The 25,442-nt window shown below is 45.3% G+C and overlaps 2 protein-coding genes across 2 annotated transcripts; one reads left to right on the forward strand and one right to left on the reverse strand.

Moving 5' to 3' along the window:
* The first annotated feature begins 2,975 nt into the window (after positions 1 to 2,975).
* SNF8 (SNF8 subunit of ESCRT-II) lies at positions 2,976 to 16,311 on the forward strand. The gene is made up of 8 exons (XM_074978783.1): positions 2,976 to 3,085; positions 3,720 to 3,770; positions 5,657 to 5,795; positions 6,289 to 6,393; positions 7,570 to 7,642; positions 10,605 to 10,746; positions 11,033 to 11,107; positions 13,694 to 16,311. The coding sequence occupies exons 1-8, from the start codon at positions 3,032 to 3,034 to the stop codon at positions 13,829 to 13,831; spliced, it is 777 nt and encodes a 258-aa protein (XP_074834884.1). The 5' UTR covers positions 2,976 to 3,031; the 3' UTR covers positions 13,832 to 16,311.
* On the reverse strand, positions 15,324 to 25,442 carry UBE2Z (ubiquitin conjugating enzyme E2 Z). The gene is made up of 7 exons (XM_074978782.1): positions 25,117 to 25,442; positions 24,442 to 24,514; positions 22,266 to 22,453; positions 20,495 to 20,606; positions 19,535 to 19,647; positions 18,745 to 18,835; positions 15,324 to 16,568 (listed from the first exon to the last, which is right to left on the reverse strand). Exons 1-7 carry the CDS (start codon positions 25,380 to 25,382, stop codon positions 16,398 to 16,400), a joined length of 1,014 nt encoding a protein of 337 aa, XP_074834883.1. The 5' UTR covers positions 25,383 to 25,442; the 3' UTR covers positions 15,324 to 16,397.

Consider the following 25,442-nt stretch of genomic DNA (forward strand, 5'->3'; position numbering starts at 1 on the left):
CTGGATGACCACTTAACATGGGTGTTGGCCAAGTTTCCCGCAGTCCCATAAAATTTGTGAGAGGGATAGCTCAGTGGTTTGAGCATTAGTCTACTAAACCCAGGATTGTGAGTTAAATCCTTGAGGAGGCCATTAAGGGATTAGGGCAAATAGATGTCAGGGATGGTGCTTGCTCCTGCCAAGAGGGCAAGGGACTGGACAAGACAGCCTCCTGAGGCTCATTCCAGGACATGTGTATCTCCACTTATATTATAAATAGTAACAGAGAGTAAGCCGTGCTAGTCTATACACTATCAAAACAAAAAGCAGTCAAGTAGCACTTTAAAGACTAGCAAAATAGTTTATTAGGTGAGCTTTCTCTGATTTGCTCACCTTGATTATCTTTTTCTGATTTGTCCTCCTTGCTTACTGTTTTTGGTTCTCTGTGTCTTAAATATTGAGTCTGTTCTGGTCTGGCTATGGTCTGAAGAAGTGGGTCTGTCCCACGACAGCTCACCTAATAAACTATTTTGCTAGTCTTTAAAGTGCTACTTGACTGCTTTTTGTTTTTATATTATAGTTTTTCTTTTTTTTCGTGCACAACCACCAGTCCTGGCTCTCAGTGTCCCATGCTATTATTTGGCTCTAATGTAGCCCTAAATATTTTCTATGAGCCCAGTAGGCAGCAGAAGTGTTGGCAATGTGCTACACAATATTGGCCTCCTGTCTGGAAAATTCTCTTGTCCAGCATCAGTCGGGTCCTAAGGATACTGGATGAGAGAGGTTCAGCCTGTACATGGAGGATAGGTCCACCAATGGATATTACCTAGGACAGTCAAGGAGGGAACCCCATGCTCTGGATTTCCTGAATCCTGACAGTCAGATGCTGGGACTGGACAACAGGGGATGGAACACTTGATAATTGCCTTTCTTCTATTCAATCCCTTTGATGTATTCAATATTGGCCACTGTTGGGAGAGGATACTGGGCTAGATGGATCATTCATCTGACCTTCTTGTATGGCCATTCTTATGTTCACTTGTAACAATAGCAGCTGGTGTAAGTTCCATCCAAATTAAGAACTCTTAGTCAGCACTGTATGCCAATATAGATGTACCAGCAAAGCCCTCCTAGCACAGGCATGATCTGAGGTTAACAAAGATATCTCATGAATTTGGACCCAGGATACAGTCTCATCTAAGGAATGTGAAGAGCCTGTTGTAAAGATACCACTGTCTCAGACTTATCTGCAGGATGATGTGTAGCCTGGGTAAAATGAGTGCACCCTACTGCACTCTGGACCATTTAAACCACAAAAACATCACAGTGTTCACTGTCACTTCAGCGGGCAGATGTAGCAACAAAGCAAATGGTACATAAACAATTACTGGATGATTGATGTGGTTGCAGTCAATCTTCCAGGGATTGATTTAGTGTACCTAGTGGAGACGTCCTAAATTAAGTAATCAAAACTCCACCATAACACCCCACTACTCTTCACAGTCACAAGACTAAGGGAAGTCAACGGGACAGTTTCTCCCATCAACCCCCTGCTGTGGAGACAGCAGAAAAAATCAATTTAGACATCAATTCCAACTATGCAATTCATGTAACTGGTGTTGCATATCATAAATCAATTTTTACCCGTAGTGTAGACCTGGCCCAAGAACTGAATACAGATCAAGCTATCTTTTCAGGCCTAGAGAGGTTTGCTATAGCTCAGCACACAGATACATTGGCAGAAAGTGTGAAAAACTACTTGTGTTATTCCTGCTTCATGGCTAAATGGAGGATTCCTGTTTCCTGGACTATTATGGACTCTCTTCTTGTTTTCTTGGGGCATGCACTTGGGACTTTCTTATTACCCTTCCAGTGCTAGCCTGGGAATTTTGATTTGTCCCAAGGAATCAGCTCACCTCCACTTTGGCTGATCCTGTCTGTTGAGGGCAGTCATCAGTGCTGGTCTGTGGGCAGGTCCATTCAGGGACACCCCACCACCTGCTAGAGAGCAAAAAGGACAGCACATCTCATTAGCCACATGTGCAGAATTGTACCTTTTTTTAACGAAATGGAAAAAAATATACAACAAAATTGCCTCAATTTCCTCTGCCGATTATTTCGAGGGTGCATCGAGAATGGAAGCTGGGGACTCAGCACCCAGATTTCAGAGGGGGTGCAAACAGAATTATTCCCTTTGCTTGGATTTTAGTAGAAGGGGACATTAGAAAAAAAAACACACACAAGACTTTGGTAGGAGAATGACCTGCCAACATTTTTGGGGTACAAATTGGTATGAGCCCCTCCCCCGGGATTTGGGGATGTAGGGGGTATTAGCCTCTAGGCTTTGGGGTGCAATGGGGTATAACCCCTCCCCCGGGATTTGGGGGGTATGAGCCTCTAGGCTTTGGGGTGCAATGGGGTATAACCCCTCCCCCGGGATCTGGGGATGTAGGGGGTATTAGCCTCTAGGCTTTGGGGTGCAATGGGGTATAACCCCTCCCCCGGTATCTGGGGATGTAGGGGGTATTAACCTCTAGGCTTTGGGGTGCAATGGGGTATAACCCCTCCCCCGGGATTTGGGGATGTAGGGGGTATTAACCTCTAGGCTTTGGGGTGCAATGGGGTATAACCCCTCCCCCGGGATCTGGGGATGTAGGGGGTATTAACCTCTAGGCTTTGGGGTGCAATGGGGTATAACCCCTCCCCCGGGATTTGGGGATGTAGGGGGTATTAACCTCTAGGCTTTGGGGTGCAATGGGGTATAACCCCTCCCCCGGGATCTGGGGATGTAGGGGGTATTAACCTCTAGGCTTTGGGGTGCAATGGGGTATAACCCCTCCCCCGGGATTTGGGGGTGCAAGCGGATTTAGCCCCGCCCCCCACAGTGAACTGGCGAAAGTGCATTAGCCACGGCAGTCAGTCAATCCCAGCCCTTTCGGCCGGAGGCGGGGGAAGCCGCTGTCATTTCCTGTCGCAGAGAGATGACGTAACCCGGAGGCGTTTCCGGTTCGGTTGCCCCTAGAGCCCGAGGCCGGGGTTCCCTGCTGCCGGGATGCACCGGCGGGGGGTGGGAGCGGGCGCCATCGCCAAGCGGAAATTGGCGGAGGTGAGAGGCGGGGCCGGTGCTGAGACCCCCCCCCCCGCCCCTTTTCCCCCTCCGGCCCCTGTGTCCCTTTCCTTCCCCATGCCGGGGGTTCTTCCCCTTCTCCGGAGAGAGGGGTGCCGAGGCCACCCGCGCACCCTGAGCCCCAGGGCTGCAGAGTTTTCCTCCCGAGGTCGAGGGGGACTGAGTCCCATTCTGACCACTCCGTCCTGGGGAGGCCGAGCCCATTTTCCTCAAGGGAACGTGAATTCCCCAGATCTTTGGGGTGCTGAGAATCTGTCATTGTAGCTGCAGCTGGCCTGGAGTTCCCCTTTTAACAACTTAAACTCCACCAGGGTTCTTCATTAGTCTCCCCTTTTCTCCCAGCAGCAAAGTGTGAAGCACTGGTTCTCTTTTCCAAAAGCAACTGGGTGCAGTGCAGCCCTGTCATCCAAGCCAGGAGTGACCCTCTTTCTTGGGGATAAAGGGTTGCAGGCGGGGGCAAGCCTGGGATGGTTTTTTTTGTTCATTTCAACAGACATACTGCAAAAACGGTGATGTTGCTGGTGGGGGACCGTGCAGAGAAGTGGTCTCAGACCATGTGTGACCTCTGAAAAACTAAAATATGATTATCAGGGACATTTTTTTTCTTTCCTAGGCTAAATACAAGGAGCGAGGGACAGTTCTGGCTGAAGACCAGCTTGCTCAGGTGAGATACCTATTCCATAGTTAGTGTGTAGGGGACATTACTGGTATGAGGTGGACTTGAAAATTGGAGGGATGTCAGGTTTTGCAGAATGCTCTGAAACTGGAGCTGTTCACCTGTTTGTTATTGAAGTTTGATGTGTTGATGCTGTTGATAAGACTACCATGCCAGTTAGTTTTACCTGCTTTTAGGCTGGAACACTGAAAGACACAGGTGACTGTAAATCCTCCTCTCACTTACAAATTAGGGCCATACTTTACAATAATGACTGTGCTTAGAACAGTCTCTCTCTTCTGTGCTGACATAGTAGGCACTGGCTCCCTTCCAGATCTCAGCCTGCACCCACATCTGCAGCTGGCTTTTCACTCTTTATCTTACCTCCCATGCAGGGGTGGCAATTTCCTGTGGAAAAAACTAGGTTAGAGCAGAGTGCAGCTAAATACCAGTTTAACCCCAGTGTAAATTTGGAAATGGGGAAAAAATACATGCATCTGTGTCCAGAAAATTCAGCAAGCCCCTGAACAAGCCTTTGGTATATCCATTCAAAAGCTTTGTTCATCCACGACATCAAAATTAATCCACTACAAAATAGCGCATGACCAAATGAGCATGAACCTGCAACTCTTTGTGCTTCTGATTATTTAATTCTTCAAGCCTCTAATTCTGCATTATTGGCATTTTCGTATAAGTAGTTGTCTTTAACTTTTATTTATGTAATATTGAAATGAGTCATTATCTGTGTAGTTTCTTTGAGGAAAATACTGAACCAAAATGTACACAGACATTTGAATGTTCAGTATTTCAATTGCCTATATTATTACTACTCCCCCTGCAGTTGTATTTATTTGTGCAACTTTACATTAATCTACACAGTTACTGTCTTATGTAACCAGAATTTGAATATGTAACTAGAACTATGTGTAATGTGGCAAAACAGTTTCTAAAGTAGAAAATTACTTAAACCAGCACAAACTTGTTTTTTTTTTCTGGGATAGTTTTAAAAAAAAAAAAGTGGGGGGAGTGGGATTTTACCTGGTGAAATGCACTTTTGGTAAATGCTATGCAATCTCTGCTCCATTATTGTGCCTAACTGTTCAAATATGTAAATAAAATAAAGGATTCTCACTTCTCATTATGCTTTTCCATGGAGCAGTCTTTTCTAGTCATATGCTCTGTCTAAGATCCCCCTGGTCAATTGTCGTCATTGTTGTTGTTTTTTTAAAAAGAAAAATGGTGACAGAGGCAACCCTGGAAGTTACAGGCTGCTAAACTTAACTTCAGTGCCAGGCAAATAGGTTGAAACTGTAATAAAAAAACAGATATAGATGTAGACGAATATAATACACTAGGGAAAAATCAGCACTACTTTTGTAATCCTGCATCATCAGTCTATTAGAATTCTTAGGGTGTGTCACCAAACCTGTGGACAAGGGAATTCCAATGGATGTGGTGCCCTGGGACTTCCATGAAGCCTTTGAAGAGGTTTCTCACCAAAGGCTCTTAAGCAACATGTGGAGTCGTAGAATTCGAGCAATAACTGGCTAAAAGATTGAAAACTGCCCGTCTGTTTCTACTGTTTTGTTTCCTAACTGAAGATGTAAATAGTGGGATTCCCTTAAGGATCTATACTTGGACCAGGGCTGTTCATCATACTCATAATTAAGATGGAAAAAAGTGTAAATAGGAAGGTGGCAAAGTTTGCAGACAGTACAGAATTACTCAAATACCTACATCCAAAGCTACCTATGAAGTGTTAAAAAGGGACATTCTGATGTGCTTGTCTGCCTAGGTTACCTTGTAATATTTTATACTTCAGCACCATGCTGTGCTTTTGTTTTCTACAATGTTATAAAGCAAGAATTCAGTCACTCTTCATTTGTCGCTTATAGATGTCTAAGCAACTGGACATGTTTAAGACCAACTTGGAAGAGTTTGCCAGCAAACACAAGCAAGAGATTCGTAAAAATCCCCAGTTTCGTGTCCAGTTCCAGGACATGTGTGCAACAATCGGAGTGGATCCACTGGCATGTAAGAAATATATGCTGGATAATTTTAATGTCCTGATTGAGTTTGGAGACAAATTGTATTACCTTTGCTCAGTAAAATTGCTCACTGAAGTTGATAAGAGCTGTGCTGAATAAAGATGATGGGATTTGGCTTTAGGGCCTGTAAGCTGATGGTCTGTTTTGCCAGCCTGGGAAGGGAAGCAAGCACAACACTGCAGTCCTTTTAAGGCCCTTCCCTTGGGGCATTTCTTTATTATTATTATTTGAACAAAACAGACATGAACAACTCAAAATCAAGCAATTCAGCTGCCAGATCTGACACTCTCCAGCCTGTCAGCCGCATGACACGCTCTTTCCCTTCCATACACATCTTCCTTAGCCCTATGAAATACAGAGCTCCCTTTACCTCTTCTGGGCTGCTGGGTATCTGGGCCTAGGGCTTGGTGGATTGGGCTGCTGGATGAAGATCAACAGTGGTGGCATTTAATCTAATTAATTTTTTCCTTCCACTGCAGCTGGTAAAGGGTTCTGGTCAGAGATGCTGGGAGTTGGAGACTTTTATTATGAGCTGGGTGTTCAGATTATTGAAGTTTGTCTTGCTCTGAAACACAGAAATGGAGGTGAGGACACTACGTTTGCCTCTTGAGCACAAAAACAAATTTTGACTTCCCTGGATTGTGTATTACACATTCCTTCTGTTAGCCTCTGGCAATGGAGCCATGCTCAGTAAGATGCTCAGTCCGTGGGGTACATTATCAGGTTTCAGAAAGTGCTGAGATAAAGGCTTTGGATTTGTCTCTATTCCAATAAAAAAAAGGGTGGTTTGGTTTTTACAGTGAGATAGCAAATACACACAGCTTTTGTTTCTTCCTAGAAAATTCATTGAGGCCAGTCTCTAACTTTTGATCTCACTGTAGCTAGGTGAGCATAACCATGGGTGGGAGGGGATAGGGTTCATGTTACCTAGCTACAATGCAGTAAAAGCTACCTGCATGCAGTCACTGCTGGGATTTTATAGCAAAATAGCATGTTATTTATTACAGTGTAAACGCTCCACACCTTTTTAGCAGCAGAGATGCCTGCTTAATAATGCCATAAAATATGCTTGGTGGGCCTGTAGCAGTGCGTAGCAAGAAGTGGAGTATTACTGATTGATTTGATGGGTTTTTTAAGAGAGATATAGAAAGAACAACCTTTATTTTGTTATTGGGTGTTTCTGGGTCATCATTGCTAAATAAAGAACTTGACAAAACTCTTATGTTAAACACAGGCCTGATATTCTGAAAAGTAAGGGTAATAAATAAAGGCCTGATGTAGAAATATTTCTGACGTGTAAAGGAAGGAACTTCTTATGGAAGCGTTTACTGCAAAAAAAGTCTTGAGTGTGACATCTACTGTAGATGTTTTTTGAATTAGTGGCTAGGAGCCCCAGTTTTGGATCAGAACTTCATTGTGCCAGATGCAGGACACAAAACCACAGTCCCCACCCCAAGGAATTTACAAACTGTTTTTAATTAATACAATTGATTAAGTGGCCATGAGCCATTAATGGGAGAAAACATCAACTAACTCCCCAATATGTTCAATCTGGGACTAGAAATGTTTAGACATTTCATTTGCACATACCTAAAGCTGTGAAGTTGTTGAATACAGTGCCAAACAGTTTAAAAAGGGTATGTGCATGAAAAGAACGTGAGATAATGGCAAATGTGAGAAGGAAATTCAGGCAATATATAGTTCTGTCAGAGAGAGCTTTGCTCTGTGTTAATATCACCTCCCTCATTTGTTCTCTCTAGGTCTCATAACACTGGAAGAACTTCATCAGCAAGTGCTGAAGGGAAGGGGGAAGTTTGCCCAGGATGTCAGCCAGTAAGTATCTGATTGTAATCAAGGGGAGTCTGAAAACAGCATGAATAAAAAGTAATGGTTAATCTAGGACGGGGCAGCTAACACATGGCCTGCAGGCCAGAATTTGGCCCCTCAAGCACTTTTATCTGGCCTGGGAAGCCCCATGGCTGCGGCGCCATATTACCCAAGCCGGCCAAAGTGGGATGCGTGTGTAGTCGGGCTGTGGCAGGGGTGAGCAACCCGCAGCTCTTTAAGGAGTCACTTGAGGATTTGGACAGTGCAGCCATTGATGCTTCTTGTGGCTCTCTGCCCTGTCATGTCTGAAATAATGGAACTAAATTTAATTGGTATAATGGCCAGCAGGATGGTTTGAGGGATCAGGCTGTTAAACCAATTAAATTTAGTTCCATTATTTCAGCGTGGCAGGGCAGAGAGCTGCCCATGCTGCAGGTGGGGGAAGTGAGCAGGAGAGGTGGCCAAGTCTGCCCCGGCTGGAGCCACACAGCCTCATTGAGAAGGAGGTGGTGGCTGTGGAGGAGCAGCGGCAGTAAGTGCAGCTGGAAGAGCTCACCTGTTCAGGCAGATTAATCCTAGGGAAGGGAGGGTGGGTAGGAGGGCAGATTTGGGGGCTGAGGCAGGTAAAGCCTGGAGATGGGGGATGGGGCTGTGGGAGGTAAAGCTTGGGATAGGGGAGGGTTTGGGGGCTGAGGCAGGTAAAGCCTGGAGATGGGGGGTAACTTAACTTTCTACATGGTACAAATCGTGTGCACTGTTCGTAAAATAGGGGTGACAAAAAGTATGGATTGACGTTCTTTATTAAGGACTGTCTTGTATTCACAAGCATTGCGGTTCTTGAAGTATTGATTTTTTGTAACTGAATTTGAAAAAATAGCTCACTATTTTGGTTGCAGATCCCTGCCGTAGAGCAATAAAAGATCAATTTATGCTGCATTTTTCTGTTTCGAATGATTACACTATTTTGTGTTCGGCCCCTGGAACATGTAAGAAACTGCCATGTGGACCCCAATACAAACAAGTTGGCCACCCGTGATCTAGGCAGACACATGAAGGTTCTGCTGCTGCTCATCTGACTCCAGACTTATTTAAAATCATGGAGCTATCAGTAGTGAGTCCATAATTAAGGTTGCATGGAGTGCCCTATTATAAATGATACGTCTTCTGCAGTTAAAGGGTTAATGTCTTTTCCCCCTTTCTCATTGACTTGATATCTAGACTTAAACTTGGATTCCTGACACCTGGATAAGATGAAATGAGACTTGCCAGGAGACCCTGTTGTATTTGCTCTTCTTGCTTTTCAACCCTCAGACTCTGCTATAGTTTCCAAGGTCTCCTGGGCAGTGAGGAGGAGCCCAGCAGTTACTGCCCCCTTCCCTCCTCTCAAGATTACAGCATACAGACTAATGTTATGAACACTTGTCTACTCAACAGCAGAAATGTAGCACTTTAAAGACTAACAGAATGATTCATTCGGTGATAAGCTTTCGTGGGACATCACCCAATAAATGAGTGTGTTAGTCTTTAAAGTGGTACATTTCTGCTGTTTTGTTTTATTGGAGTACAGACTAACACGGCTACTTCTCTGTTACTATTCAACTTGGATACTCAGTTATTTAGAATTGGTATTTGTGGATAACACTTGCAAATCTGACATAAGACCAATTATACTGAGGTCTTACATGTGAAACATTAGCTTAATTTGTATTGCAAAGTAATCAGTCTGTACTTCATAGCAGACTAATTTTTTTGTCTTATTTTTGATTGTTTACATTGCATGTACATTGGTAGTTACCTAACAGGCCTGCTAAGTCATATATTATGAAAATTAAATTAATACTATTGCCACAAGATTCACTTGAACAGTGAAAATACAGTTTCACATTCTTATTCTGCATTAGCAAGGTGCTAGTGTGTACCAGTCCCCAGTCTGCTATTACTTGAGCAAATAATATAGTTTCTATCATTTTTTTTTTAACTTTCTTCTGCTAGAAGACCTTTCTGTGGATAGGGTTTTCAAAGGGTTGTCCTGCAGGATCTGAATTCTTATTTTAATATTTTATTTTGGCAACTTAAAGAGTTTGAGTTTACGGGGCTTATATAATGAGTATTCTAGACCAGTGGTTCCCAACCTGCAGTCCATGAAAAAAAAAATGGTGTAAATATAATAGAAAAGATTTTTTTAAATAAATTGCAACGTTTCAATCAATATTTTTTTAAATTAAATATCTTCTAGTGTTAATTGTTGTCCAAAATCTATGTTGTAGTTTTCTTTTTCATTTAATGAAGTGTACATAGCGGCTAGAATTGGCTTTGATGGAGGTCTGCAAATGGTTTTGGAGGGGCTGATGGGGTTCCACACTAGGGAAAAGGCTAGGAATCTCTGTTCTAGATTGTTACAGAATTACGTGACAAACAGACTTAGGCTGTGTCTACACTTGAATTTCTCTTTCGAAAGAGGCATGCAAATGAGGGAAATTGAAAATGCAAATGATGCAGTTTTACATATCTGGTGCATCATTTGCATACTCTTTTGAAAGAAGAAAAGCAGGTGGGGTTTACTTTCAAAAGAGCCACATCTACACTGCAGTTCTTTCAAAAGAATATGCAAATGAGGTGCCAGATATGTAAATCTGCATCTCATTGGCATTTTCGGTTTCCCTCATTTGCATGCCTTTTTCAAAAGAGGAATGCAAATGTCGACACAGCCCTTGTGTCCCTTTCCTCCTCCTGTTGAAATGAGGGAACAACTTAAATAGAAGGAAGGCAATCTGAATAGCAGCTGGCTTTTGAGGTACTTTCCAAGAGGAAAAATGACTGACTATTTTATGTGCACGGTTAGCCTCTGCATTTCAACTCTGTCAATTGTACTGCTGTTGCCTTTTCTTTACTAAGTAATGTCCAGTTCAGCTGAAGAGCAAAAGCTTTTATTTTAAAGTCTTAAGTTCATTCACCACTGCCTCTTCAGGGACGATCTCATCCGAGCAATCAAGAAGCTGAAAGTTCTGGGAAATGGCTTTGGGATTATCCCTGTCGGAGGGACATATCTGATCCAGTCTGTGCCAGCTGAACTGAACATGGATCATACAGTGGTTTTGCAGCTGGCTGAGGTATTGTGGCAAGAAATTCTTTAGTACGCTGCCCACCTATGGTAGTACTGATTCCCTGGGACAGGTTCCATAGATAAGGAGTAGATGGTATGGAGAACGTAAATTCTAATATTAGCAAGAAGCTAGGTTCTCCACTTGTAAAGATACAAGCATGTAGGGAAGTAGAATTTCCAAACCATGGACTCTGACATCAAGTCCAGTTTTTAGCAGATAGTAAGGAACTTTAACTGTGCGCTGAAATCATTGTCCTACAAAACATGCTTTTTTAATTCTGCCCTTATTTCAGAAAAAGGGGTACGTAACCATCAGTGAGATCAAATCCAGTTTAAAATGGGAGCTGGAGCGTGCTGAGCAGGTTCTGGTACGTATGTAGACCTTCTTTGGTATGCTCTTGAATTAAATACCATTGTAGTATGATTAGGGTTTCATCTACGCTGTGTAAACCAGAGCCACCATTCTAGCAGGACGCAGTAAAAACAGTTTAATCCACCTACTTTGCCAGACTGAAAGTAAATAAGTTCTTTACCCCATAGGACTTAGTGGAGATGGAATCTGGAGCAGAATCCTCCTTAAGGGCAAATCCATACCTTTGATCAATGCTGCTGCGAATTATCATTGGACTGGAAGAGACTGCCAGTGGCTATCTAGTTCAGTCCCCTGCACTCATGGCAGGACCAAATACCATCAGACGATCCCTAACCAAGTTGTATGGGCCTGTGATGTCCAGGCTTCACACATGGAAGGACCCTGGGAGCTCAGCTTCACCAGTATTTGGCTGGCTCTCTCCCCTGCCCCCTGCACACCTCCCTGAAGTGTCCCTGCTGGCTGCCTTGACCTGCACCCTGCCCTTCCTGAAGCAAGCAGCTCTGCTTTAAAAGCTCTCCCTTGTTGGCTGCTATTGCTGCAGCCTGGCTCTAAGGAGCAGCCCTGACAGCAGGCTGAGTCTGCCCAAGGAGAAGGGGAGGAGCTACAGACCATCCCACCCACTCCACCCCCAGGTAACTCTGAGTGGAATCCTTCCTGCCTGGGGCTTGGGTGTGTGTGTGTTGCAGGGAGTGGGGGGAGGAGAAGAAAAGTTGTGGAGGATGGGGGAGTCCAAACCTCTCATCTGCACCCCCAGCCCCTCCCACACCCCATTTCAGAAAAGATGTGGACACATTGGAAAAGGTCCAGAGAAGAGCAACAAAAATGATTAAAGGTCTAGCAAACATGACCTATAAGGGAAGATCAAAATAAGTGGGTTTATTTAGTCTAGAAAAGACAGAGAGGTTAAAACAGCTTTCATGTACCCAAAATGCTGTTACACCAAGAGCAAGAAAAATGATTCTCCTTAACCTCTGGTTCTAAGACAAGGAGCAAGGAACATGTAGGTTGGACATTAGTAAAAACTTCCTATCTGTCAGGGTGGTTAAGCACTGAAACAAATTGCCTAGGCAGTCAAAGCAAAAAAGCAGTCAAGTAGCACTTTAAAGACTAACAAAATGATTTGTTGCTCTCTCTGCCTAGGCAGTGTTTCATGAACAACTTGCAGGTGTGCTGTGATTGTTTGGAAAAGCAATTCCATTTTATGATAAGTCATGGAAAATACTGAAACAATTTTATTTCTATAGCTTGTGAGAATGGTAGCACTCTGGGAACACAGCATGGGTGACTAACACTTTGCTACCTTTGCCCTTTTCTTATCGTCTGTCTATACAGAGGCATAGTAATTATATGGGGCACATGCGTTACACAGGCACTGCAGCGATGCTGTCAGTGCGCGTGCGGGGCGTGTGCTCTCATAGGTGTTCTGCGGTCTCCAAAAGATTAAGAAACACGGGCCAGGCGACATGGTGGAATCTCTTTTGTTGGAGATACAGTAAACCCTCGATGTAATGGACTAATGCAGGGAAGGGGTGTCCATTAAATCCAACTGGTTTACTGTACTGTACAGTATTTGCACACCAGGCTCCCCAGCCCTCCATCCTCCAAATTAATGCCAGTGACTCCTCAGAACTGCTGGAGCTGCCAGGGCTGAAGGAGCACCTGTGACTGCCACCGCTGGAGCTGCCACATGCCCCTCCCACCAGGGGTGGGTGTGTATGTGCAGGCAGGCAGCAGTCACAGACATGCCCCACACCTGGTGGGAGACGTGCGTGGCAGTTCTAGCAGTGGTGGCCCTTGCACCTCCTCTGAATTGCTGGTATTTATTTGGGGGATCTATTACTTCTGATGTCTTAGAACAAGATCAATTAAATGGCGGGACTGCTGTCTAAGAGCAGATTAGACAAACACCTGTCTAGATGAAAAAAATCTAACTCTTGACCTTCCCCCCGACCCCTCCACTCTCTGATTTGCTCACCTTGATTATCTTTTTCTGATTTGTTCTCCTTGCTTACTGTTTTTGGTTCTGTGTCTTAAATATTGAGTCTGTTCTGGTCTGAAGAAGTGGGTCTGTCCCACGAAAGCTCACCTAATAAACTATTTTGCTAGTCTTTAAAGTGCTACTTGACTGCTTTTTGTTTTGATAGTGTATAGGCTAGCACGGCTTCCTCTCTGTTACCTGTCTAGATGGTGCTTGGTCCTGCCATGAGTACAGGGGATGGGACTGGATGACTTTTTTTTGGTTCCTTCCAGTTCTAGATTGTGTGGGGACAGGCAGGGAGGATGGTATCTGCACTAAATGACACTGCAGTTACTTGCCCTTTAAATACTTGTAGTGGGTGAGGACATTTCCTGTAGTGGAGGAGATCATACAGTTGTCTGAACTACCTGCAGCTAGAGTGAGGGGGGTAAAGGAAGCCCAGTCTAGTGCTAACCTGAACCGTGGGATTCTTGTTGCTCCTGTCTGTAGAAGACCTGTGGCTAAAGCTGTACTGCAGAAGTGGCTTGGGCATCGCTCGTCCACCAGTTTCACTTTTGGGGATTTTCTCCATTCAGCTCCTGAGATCTTGGTCTGTTTTGACAGGCACACCTGCTGAAGGAAGGCATGGCCTGGCTGGACACACAGGCTCCAGGGGAATCTCAGTACTGGCTGCCTGCTCTCTTTACAGAACTCTACTCTCAGGAGATCACTCCAGAGGAAGCAAAGGAGGCAATACCCTGACTCAGAGGAAAGCACTGAGCTACGTGCACCTGTGCATATCTCCATTTGCTATTGTATTGCCTTGAGTAGAGGGACATTTAACTTCATTTAAAGTTGTTTAAAAAATTGCGTAAGTTTACCGATTAAATTGGTCAAAATCATACCTGCTAATAAACACAAATTGTACTAACCAGCTACCTTCACTATGCACGTGACCTGAGGGGGTTCCTTTGTAAACACGGATGAAAAAGTGAGATTTTTACCCTTTATCAGCTGTGGAAATTAACTGCCTCCAACCAGCACCCTTTCTCTGCTGAAGTTTTTTGGAACATACTATAAACTCATGTTTCTCACTGTGAACTCCAGTAAATTCTCCATGGAAAAAATACAACAGTCTAGATTCTGCCAAAACAAAACTTTATTGCACAAAAAAAAAAATCTTATGTACAATTGTATATAAACAAGATATTTTATAGTGACTTGTGCATATATTTCCAAATCATTAGGTCTAAAATTCTGTCACTAAAACATGTCTGCCTAGAGCAGCCAATGAGGATTGTCACTTTGAAATGGAAACATTCAGAAACATCAGGACAGGTAACAGAGCTATGAAACTAATACTTCTTTTACAGCCACATGCTTGGGTGAATGGTGTCCACAGTAAGGCATTTGTATGTGTGTACAGATGGTAATGCCACATGCACCACATACAGATTCCAGAACCAGATCTGCCTTATGAAGGCATTAGAAGCCCAGCTCTAACCCAGTTTAAAGGGGAGATACTGATTTATGAAAGTGAAATTTACAATGGGATTAAACAGCGGCAGTACAGCTCTTCACTCTTCATATCAATATGCCTCCATAAAACCTTAAGCAGTAAATGACTTTCTTGACTTCTATCTAGTGTGTTTTGTGTAAGTTTTCCTTCAGAGAGAATAGGGTTCCATTCTAAACCATACCCCTGACAGACCCATGGTGAAAGTTTTTTTTTTTTTGCTTGTTTTTTAAATAAAAGGGTCTCAGATGCTAAATGGCACCTTTCATTCAGGAATGTTTCCATCTTTCAACTTCTCAAAGCTACTTAAGCAGCAGGATGCAGATTTCTGAAATTTACAATAGTTGATATTCTACATAAACAATCTATTGAAAATAATTCACCAACACAAGGGACATTAATAACTGTGCAATCTGAGCTACAAAATTCTTAGAACAAAAGTTCCCTGACTTGGATCACGTTTCCGTGCCACAACAGGAATCGGAGAGAGACAATAGCAAAGACTGGGAGAGGATAGTGCGGGTACATTAGAGTGTGCAACCATGGGCTTCATTTTCAGCCAGTGCTCTTGTAAAACAAGATGAAGTCTTGCCGTCGAGCATTTTACCACTCAGTTTAGTGACACATTTCCTGTATGACAAGCCTGTTTAACCTGGGTGATTTTCAGTTCCAGACAGTTTTGTTTTAAATCTATCTGTAATGGCACTCACTAACAGACACCTGCCCAAGAGGTATGAATTGCACCAAACGAGACTCTGCTGTTAAAACTATCAAAGTTTTAAGAACTTGTTTCACAACTGATCAAGCCTGACAAGGGACTGTTAGGCTGTACGGACATTTGCTCTTCCCCTTCTCTGGAGAATTCCCTTAGAAGATGGTTTCATGTTTATAAATGCCCCTTATCCTAGCATTTCATTTGTCCTGGGCCAAAATATTAGCAGAAAAAGAAAATACACTGAATTATGGGGCTGAAAGGAAACAACAGCAGTCAAGGAAACAGAGCACTTCCACCACTCCAAAGGGCTGATGGAGAATATTTCTCCTATAAAGTTTCAACGCCAATCTATTAAAGAAACACCACAGCCTAGAACTGAGGGTTTGGGTTTGTTCTTTTAACAGAACCAGTGATTCTTCTCTCCAGTGCTTCCAGGGTAAAAGCATCTGCACTTGATTTATGAGCTTTTGCAGCTAGTATCTATTTTCCCTCTTCCACCTAAAGTCCAGCCAGCTAAAGTCTCCCAGGGACTGGATGAAGCTCTCCAAAAGAAGCCTAGATTTACCCTCCCCAACTCCCCATCTATCTTTGGTCTGTCTAGAAGAGACACCAGTGAGTAGATGGCCTTATGCAGCACCTTCCTCCATTTCCAGACAGGAGTTAAACCTGGGCAAGCAGCAAGTGGGCCTCCTATCATTGTGGACTCCAAAGTGCTCCTCTGGTCCTTGGTGTTCCACATAGCCAGGCAGGACATGTACTGGCTATTGAAGAACAGAAAAGCTATAAAAACAAGTTGCATTCTACATCTCATTGTTTTAATCAAATAAAGAAAAAACAACCCAGTGTAGCTGCTTCCAAAATACATGATGCCACGTGCTCCAGCTTTCTAGCATAGGAAGTACCTTTTAGAGTAGCCTGTCACAAGCTTGGCTTTGTCTACCATGAAGTCCTCTTGTTCAGTATCCACCAGAGCATTAAAGGAGACAGAAGACCTCTCCCACTCTGGGACTGGCTTGGTTCCCAAGTCTGTCAGGGGTATTCTAGAGTTTGAAGACAGAACTTCCCCAGGCTTGGGTTTCTCATTTATCTGGAAATCTCTAAGCCTTGGAGCTCCCTTGAGTGTCTGTCTCTGTCTCTGAAGAGCTGCTGTCAGAGTCTATTTCTACATTCTCCTGGTGGTGTTTCTCTTGCACCTTCAGCCGAATGCCTTGCAAACGCATTAATAGGGACTGATAGTCAAAGTGGCCTCGTTTTTCACCAAAAGGATCCTGGATGGAAACAAGATTTAGGCTAATTTAAATAGTGTCAAGGAACATCAGGCCATACAGAGCATCTGTGCTCTATGCCCACTGCAAGGACAGACTACAGCAAATAAGCATACAGCAGCCTAGCAAGGAGAGACACTGTGGCACAGATGCTGGTTAAATCCCTGTCCTTTGCCAAGTGAGTTTATGAGTTCTTCACTGTCAGTGCAGAGCAGATGGAATCTTGGCTCTTGTAGAAGCTGTCATCTCAAAAACCTGGGTACAGTAAACTTAGTTCTCTCAAATTTACTGTACTTAGCCATATGAGAAGTTGAATGAACGCTGGCTGGATTTGAACCACGATTTCAAAGAGCTGATGACTTGGTCTCAGGCCGGAGAGAATAATGGCCTCAGCAGGAAAAAGCAAGGACTTAGTTACAAATACTTCACACAGTGCCACAGAGGCTTTATAAAGACAGGCAAGTATCACTATCGCCATTTTACAGGTGAGGAAATAGAGGTATCCAAGTGACCAGATTTGCCTAGTCATACCTGGGCCATGGCAAACAAGCAAGAGAGCTTTAGCTCCTACTCTCACACCTTGAAGTGAGCACACTGGCAGGGCCACTGGGAGGAAGCTGGCATTGCCCATGCTGTACCTGCTCTGGGATAAATAAGACGACTTCAGACTCCAAAACTAGAAAGCCATCTTCTTTCTCAAACGCCTCACTCACATGGAAATGCTGACTGTGACGCCAGCCCCCTCATTGTCACACCATCCAGGCTTTTGCTTACTGTTAGTCTAACGAGGTGCAGCTGTGCCACAACTTACAACTGCCGGGGACAGCAGCTCAGTAACTACTACCTCGTAAGACCACACTGGATGTGTACAGCCCTGAGTGCAAGGGGTCCCTGACTAGGGTTCCTAGGTGCCACTGTGGTAAAGTGAAGCTCTGCTCCTTGCAGCTGCAGCAACTGCGCCTGGAGAGTGCAACCAGTGCCATTCCTGAATAACCCCGCCACTCCAGTAGTTCTACAATACAGCCTCTCATTACTCTATTAAAGACTCCAGGTGATGTGAGTCAGACAGCGTTGCCTGGTCGCACTATTCAATCCAAACACAAGCTGCCTGCTTTAATCATGCCTTGTGCGTGCTCTTATTTCATGGATTACAGGGCTGTTTGCTAACAGTAAAGGGCATGTGTAGATATCAGGTGGTAAAAATTAACTACCTCCCTCTTTCCTCAGTGGGAATATCTTCTAATGAGGCACATGGGAGATGGCCGATTAGAACAGAAGAAACATATTCATATAGAAATGGCTCAGCAATTAGCAGTACCGAAAAGCAGTTTTCTTCGGGTGAGCGACTCAGGAGCAGTACTAGAAAAACCTCAGAAAAGTCAATGGAAATTGACAACTCGGCATCTCAAAGGAAAAAGTACCGTTGATTCTACATTTACAGTAGTGAAGTAAAAAAAAATTACAAGAATTACCAGCTGGCCATTAGGACTGGACAGCAGGAATAAACCTCCACCTCACTTCTCAGGACTGTACTGCACAATTAACAAACACCAAAGTAACACAGTGACAGGGACCCTGATAAGAGACTAGAGGCACCAAAGGCATTTTAGGATTTCCTCGGAAGCGTCCAGCATAGTCCCCCGCACCTAGCGGAAAAACACCAGCTAGCTAAACTTCTGATATTCACAGAGGACTGCCAAGCAGTATCACACAGTTTCCTACTCTCTTAGCATGAATCAAACGATAAATACATGAAGAGGAAATATATTAGCTTAAACATGCTCATATTTCCCATGAGTGCCCGCTTTCAGAGGGAACTTTCCAATGAAGTACAGTTGGCACCAACAATTAAGCAGATACAGTGTTAGAGGAAAACCGCATTAACAGTAATAGGAATTTCTCAAAGCCTTATTTCACGGCTGATGTGAAATCAAAGCACAGGTCTGGAGAGAACTTCAGAGATTCTAGCCTTCAAGAAACTCCCTTTCCCTTCCCTACTATATTAGCAACATCAAGAGGCAAGCTGATGACCTCCTTCAGCCAAGGTAGCCAGGATAAAATGAGCCCGAGCCCCATCTCAGCAAGCAGACATCACTTTTATTTCTCACAACTGAGCGGGTCATTGAAGTGTTCCCTTCTAATTCAGTCAGCACGGAAAGGCAAGTCGCCAACTGCTTACCTGCATTGTCTGTCCTTGGAGGTGAAGCCTCTCTTTGCACACTCCCTCGTAGAAGTCAAAGTACTGCATGAAAGACTTCTCCATAACACCCCTGGAACACCATAGAAGAGTACATGTTCAGTGCAGGACGAATGAGCATTTATACAATGGTCTAATGGCCTCAGGGCCAAATTTGGCTCCATTCAGTTCAGCAAACGTGGCTATTCAGCTAACCCGCAACACTCCCTGTTTCCCTTAAACATTTACAAAGGACAATCCAGGCCTTTAAAAAGCTGCCCTGGCAACCGAGGTGACCACAACACTGCTCAGCAGAACCTCAGACACATGAGGTCTACATTAACTGGTTCCACTACACTGACTGAATCACACCATACCAGGAGCAAGATTAGGAAGGAGGGGTGGGCACATAAGCCACTGAATGTAGAGATGGAGAAAGCAGGGCAGAGAACAAGTATTATACTCGACAAGTATCAGGAACAATTAGCCATCCACCCATGCTACGCAGGGACACACCATCCCCCTTGTACAGCATGGGACTGGGGCAGAGGGGTTACCAGTGCCCATGGTGATACAGCCAGGATGGGAACTCTGGAGTTTTCAGAAGCATTAAGCTGAAGAGTTCCTGGCACTGTCACAAAATGGGCGGGGAGTCCCTCCAGAGAGACAGCCCTGAACGGTGATTCTGCAAAGCGAACGTGAAGCATGTGGAAGCACCCAATTAAAGCAGACCCTGATGGCTCACAGCAAGACAGGGCCCTGTGAGTAGCCACTCCTCAGCCCCATTACCTACCGCAAAGGCTCAGGACAGGGGCACTTCCCTTCCAGCATGTCGCACACAGCTACGCGGATGGTCTCATGCCGAATGCACTCATTATAGTTCTTGCTATCCCCAGGGTGCCTCTCCTGTAAATGCAAATTGCTCCACTGAGTTGGTCTCATGTAGTGGACTATCAGCCCTTCCATTCCCCTCAGGCCATGAGGATATCGCGCAACATGGTGTGCCCTGCTCAGATCTGCCTGCTCGAGACATGGTGATCTCCTGATTGCTGAAGAGCTAGTAAGAGGTTCCACGTGCTCCCAGAGCACAGAATTCAGGCAGCTGAGGAGAGGGGTCAACTTGGCTAAAGCCAGCACAACAGTCTGTCGTGCTCTCTCATGTGGACTGAATGCCAGGAAGACCTGAGCAGTTTGGTTCTTGTACGACATACCAAAACACCCTGGGAAGCCGCTGACTTTCAGGCGAGATTTGCAGAACTAGAAAAAGCCCCTGCAAACATAGGCAGCTTCCTGTGTGCTTCCAGTTACTGTAATTCCAACATCTTACTGAAAATGTAAATTAAATGCCATCTGTGGCATGAATGTTAACACTTTTGTAATCCATAATCTGTGGATTTACCAGTGACCATTAAACAAAAATCTCAAAACTACAAACATTTAAACTCTTCTGCAAGGAAGATAGTATCAGAGCTATTTTACATGTCGGGTAAGTTGAGTCTTAGCACAGTTAAGACATTTACTGAATGTTACCACCACTCAGCAGCGGACTGTGGAACAAAAAGCAGGAATCACCCAGTTCTCTAAGTACCCAATTTGGTGTCTGGAGAGATGAACACCAAAGACTTGCATAGCCTCAAGATGACGACTTGTCTCTCTGTAGACTCCCTTTTGCAGTTGCAGGAGTAGGACAGGAGTCAAGCGATTTCAGAACTGGAGTAACATGCTTGTATAATTTCAGAACCAGAGCTATTACCTGCTCAAAGCCAGGTTCATTGTGATAAGGATTCTCGGTCATTAGAGACTGTATGGAGATCAGTACTGAAGAGATGCTCTGTGCAGGGCTCCAAGCAGGACCAGTCCAAGTGCTGAAACATCACAACCACAGGACCATATTTAACGTAAGTTCTAGAACAACAGTTCTCAATGGGGGGGGTGGGGGAGGGGATGAGGCAGTCTCTTTTCCACTTCCACTTCTAGATAAAACACCTCTTAGCCTTTTCTGATTTCCCAGACTGGAGCTTGGCCATTTGAGAGTGATAATGGTCAGAGGGGAGGTTTCAGAGTTGTAGTCTAGATCAACCTTTTTCTTTCTGAGGCCACCCCCTCTAGATACTGTAACAATTCCATGACCCAGCTATGCCCCAATAACTGGTTTTCTTCATAAACCAGTCCATCCAGTGGCAGAACCAGGATTAGAATTCAGGTCTGAGTCCAAGTCCCTTAGACAATACCGCCTCCTTTAGAGGGAAAGATCTACTGGTCCCTATGTCACCTACAGGGATGCACCTACCTTTACGGAGAGGCACATTGCTAAAAAAAGCTCTGCGTGGGCCACCCTTAGCCCATTTGCTACAGACCCTCCTGTGCCCCCCTCTGGAATGGCAGCATGTCAAAAGAGGGATGCACCTGGCACACAAGATGCTTTCTAAACCCTTTCATCGTGTGGCTCCCACTCTCTCCTCCTTCCCCTTTCGGTTTCATGCCCTCTATCATGCACACGCCAAGTGCTTGAGGTGGTTTCCCCAATCAAGTGCTCCTCCAGCTTCAACACCTCCCCTTCCCTTCCCTAAACTGCTGCTCTGTGTTTGCTCTAGTGTAAGATCCACCCCTGCAGCCGCAGCTTGTACTATTCTGGCTTCACTTGAAGCTGCATTGTGCTCAGTGGCACTCGAGATTGTGCCCTTCCATTTTTCACATACCAGGGCAAAAATGATGCAACTGCAGGATTGGGACCTTCAATACACAATCTCTAAGCAGAGTAGTCCCACCGAAGTTAATGGCTCAGATCCATAAAATCAAGCAGTGCGAAGCTGCTGTTTGAATAAGATAATTATACTACTCATGATTTTGCATCAAAGTAACAGGCCGAAGCACAGAAGCAGTTAAACAACTTCCAAGGGAGTTCTTAATGGCTTTTTTATTTCTATTTTCTTTTTAAAAATCACATACACATAAGGGAAATTAAAACCACAAGATTCTACATTCAAACAACAATAAGGATCGGCCTTCCACCACAAAAGCAGAAGAAATGCAAAGTTTAGGCCAAAATGCTAGGTGGGAGATGCTAAGAGTGCTATGCTACTTTGGCACACATGGAGTGAGATACCAGAATTTCAGTCCTGGGTGCTGTAGGTTAAAAGAAAGTCAGACCGGCTTTTTAGTTACATTTTGGCAGCTTTAAGGGCCTCCATACTGCAAGAAAGTTCATGCAGGGTCCACGTGGGCAGATGTCACTGGAAGATTAGTACCCAAGTATGCAAAGAGGGATACACACAGTAGAGAACTGCCTGCAGCAATCTCCTGGCATCCCCTTGAAACAGCTGAAGTCTGTTCTTACCAGTGTTCCTTGTAAGCTGAACACTTGAGCAGATGACCAGGAGAAATTCAGATGCTGCCCCGCTGATTAGCAGAGAGCCCACAGCTGGCAACATGTGTCTCTAGTAGTGGTGCACATGCCTTGGTCCTCATAACAAAATTTATTCTGCACATGGATGAAAAAAGTTAGAAGGAGCACTGCCTCTTACCCTAGAATACTCAGGCAGACTTTCCCATTGCGGTAGAAGTTGGGGTTAAACCTCACTGTGTTATTCCCCGTTGTCATCAGTTTGACCCTGGGTGGGTGGATGGGATAATCTGGAGGACAGCGAAACAGGAACAAGAAGAAACCCCCTTCATAAGGCGTGTCAAATGGGCCTGTGATCAATGCATGAATCTGCAAAACAAAAGCCCATCTCGCGCACCACTTCACAATTGTGCAGCACAGTGAAATTCTCAACGAAACCGAACGAACGCAAGAAACCACAACGCAGAGCTCATGACCAGCCCTTGGCCACAAGCACCCCATGCACAGCCCACTCTTTCCCCTCCCTGCAAGACTCACTTCTACTCTGCCCCATTGCTGCATGTTTCTCTGCCACACTTGTGCACAAGAAGCGCCTGCACAGCCGTTATTTACGCAGGGGCTGCAGCAGCTGCACACCTCACATGCTTTCACGCACATCTGCTCCATGGCTGCCCAGCCAACGCAGTCTAGAGGGGCAGCCGTGGTAGTCTGTTTCAGCAAAAAAACCAAGCAGTCCATGCTGCTGGACTCCTCACTGTTTTTGCAAATTAAACAGGACTTCATTGCAACAGCTCCACTTTCCTAAAGTTAAAGGTTTTTAAAAAAAACACACATAATTAGCAAGAAAAAAAAATATCTACTGCCTATTTCACTGATTGCACCCATCCTCAATACTTCATATTCCAACTTCTGAGTTTCCATCAGCAAGAGGATTTTTCTTAGCTTGAAGATAATATATTGATTTGTACTTCAACTGATCACTAATTTTCCTCAGACAGCACCTACGGTTAGCAGCACAATCTCTCCTGACCATGAAGTTATCTATAAAAGCTGTGATCACACACGTGAAACTACTCTCCTAAGGCTATTAGCTGAAGCAGATTATTTCCTTCTGTGCTTCCTTCAAAAGTGGTCTCATGATCAATTTTAAATGCTGCTTAACTCCTCATGATTTGCAGTGAAATACCAATACTATGACACTTTTGGACACTATCAATGATACAATGCATTGTTGGAAAGCGTGCATGAATTTTCAGCTTCCAGCCTCAAATTGGGCCAAAGTTATGATTAAAATACTGAGATATTGGTTTGAGCAATGGCCTGCTAAACCCAGGGTTGTGAGTTCAATCCTTGTGGGGGCCATTTAGGGAACTGAGGCAAACAGATTAAAAATATGTATATAATCTGTCAGGGATGGTGATAGGTCCTGCTGTGAGGGCAGGCGACTGGACTCAATGACCTCTGAAGTTCCCTTTCTGCTCTATGAGATAGGTATATCTCTATACTCTTGTACACAGTATCTTAAACCTCAAAGCCCTTGATTCAGTCAAGGGTTAGTTCTGGTGGAACCTGGAAGCGGGACATTTGTTGGAGAGACTGGGAAAGCTTGCACCAGGAAAAGGAGGCGGCAGCTTCTCATTGATCCTGAGCCCATCAGGAAATCAGTGCAGTCCGAAGAGCGGATGTTACAGGGAGGCTGTGAGATGCACTGCATCAAGTACATGCCTACTCAAGTGTACGACATTTAGCAGCACGACACTTTGCAGAAACACGTGGACAGGCATCTGCCAGCCCTCACAAGAACACCTCCACTGGGACACAGGGATGCATTCTAGCACAGAGAGTGCAAGTTACACCTCTCTGCGTCAATTTGGATGTGAATCATGGCCAACTTAGCAACAAATCTGAAGTTTCCGCAGTCACCAGACTCCCAAATTTGAACACTCGCCATTCCCAGTCCCTGATGGAAGCTTCTCATATGGAACATCTCTCACAGCGGGGTTAGCTCTTCCTCAAACATTTCCCGTGACCATTTTCAAGCATTGGCAGCATGAAGCCAGCTGGACTAGTACATGACCAACTCACATGACCACTGAGACTCTACTGGATTTATCACTTAAAGTCAGTTTCCTTGAAAGCCTCCTCCAATTTTAAAACACAACCCTTTCCCACTCTCCCCAGGAAATTTAGGATACATTATTGTCTTACAACCTTTCGTCGATGCTCCATGAAATTTTTCCCTACTCCCCTCTCAAAATTGGTATGGACAAGCCCTTATATGGAATGAATCTGAAAGTGGACAGCAAAACAAGATACACAGAAGGGGTAAGTTGGTTCAGTGCTGGATATTCACTCACCTTAGTCATATCATGAGGATCAGGCACAACAAACATTCCAGGTGGTGGTTCCTTATAAATGGACATGATATCCCTGAATGAAGAAAACAGAAATTAGCCAATATCTCCCTCAGAGTCAAATCCAATCCAAGGAGCAGAACTTTACCTGGAGTAAGAGAAAGTGCATGTCGGAGAAAGTGCAAAGGAGTATATTTTAAGAAGTAAACCTGTTACCTAAAGCTGTTGTTTTTTTATTGTGACCAGCATCTGAAGAAGTGAGTTAACTCACGAAAGCTCATGCTCTAAACTTTTCTGTTAGTCTATAAGGTGCCACAGGACCCTTCGTTGCTCTACAGATCCAGACTAACACGGCTACCCCTCTGATACTTAGCTCCCAAGGTGACGGGGCGTTTGCCCAGAGGGTTCCGGCGGGGAAGCCCCGGCCAACCCAGTAAGGCGGGGGCGGAGGGAGGCTGCCGGGAAGAGAAGCTACTCCCCGCCCCCACGCCCGGGGGTCATTTGATCCCCTCCCCCACACTGGGGGGGTCCCGCTGGCCCCGAAGAGCGGGGCAGGAAGGGCCCTGTGCCCTGCGGTGCGGTCCCGGATTGGGCCGAGCTGGGGGCCCGCTCAGGCGGGGAGGAGCCCAGGGCAGGCCGCGGGCCTGGGGCGCCCGGCCGCCTCACTCGCTCGCTCACCGTTTGATCCGCAGCAGACAGGCCGGGCTCGGCCGCTCGCTGTCCCAGTCGCCGCTCACGGTGGGGTCCCAGAAGGCGGAGTGCGTGAGCAGCGCCGCCCCGGCCACGGGGGCCCCGCCGCTCCCGGGGGGGACTCCGGCCCCCGGAGGGGGCGCCCCCAACCCCGCCGCCGCCCACAGCTCGGCGGGGATGAACACGCCGGGGCCGCCCGCCCCGCCGCCAGGCCCCGCCGCGGCCGCCTCCTCCGCCGCCGGACTCTCCGCCATTCTCCGCTGCCCGGGCCCGGCCTGGCAGAGCGCAGCTTCCGGGACTCCGCACCAGCGAGT

The sequence above is a fragment of the Carettochelys insculpta genome, chromosome 28, assembly GCF_033958435.1.
Source record: "Carettochelys insculpta isolate YL-2023 chromosome 28, ASM3395843v1, whole genome shotgun sequence".
NCBI classification, from domain to species: Eukaryota; Metazoa; Chordata; order Testudines; family Carettochelyidae; genus Carettochelys; species Carettochelys insculpta.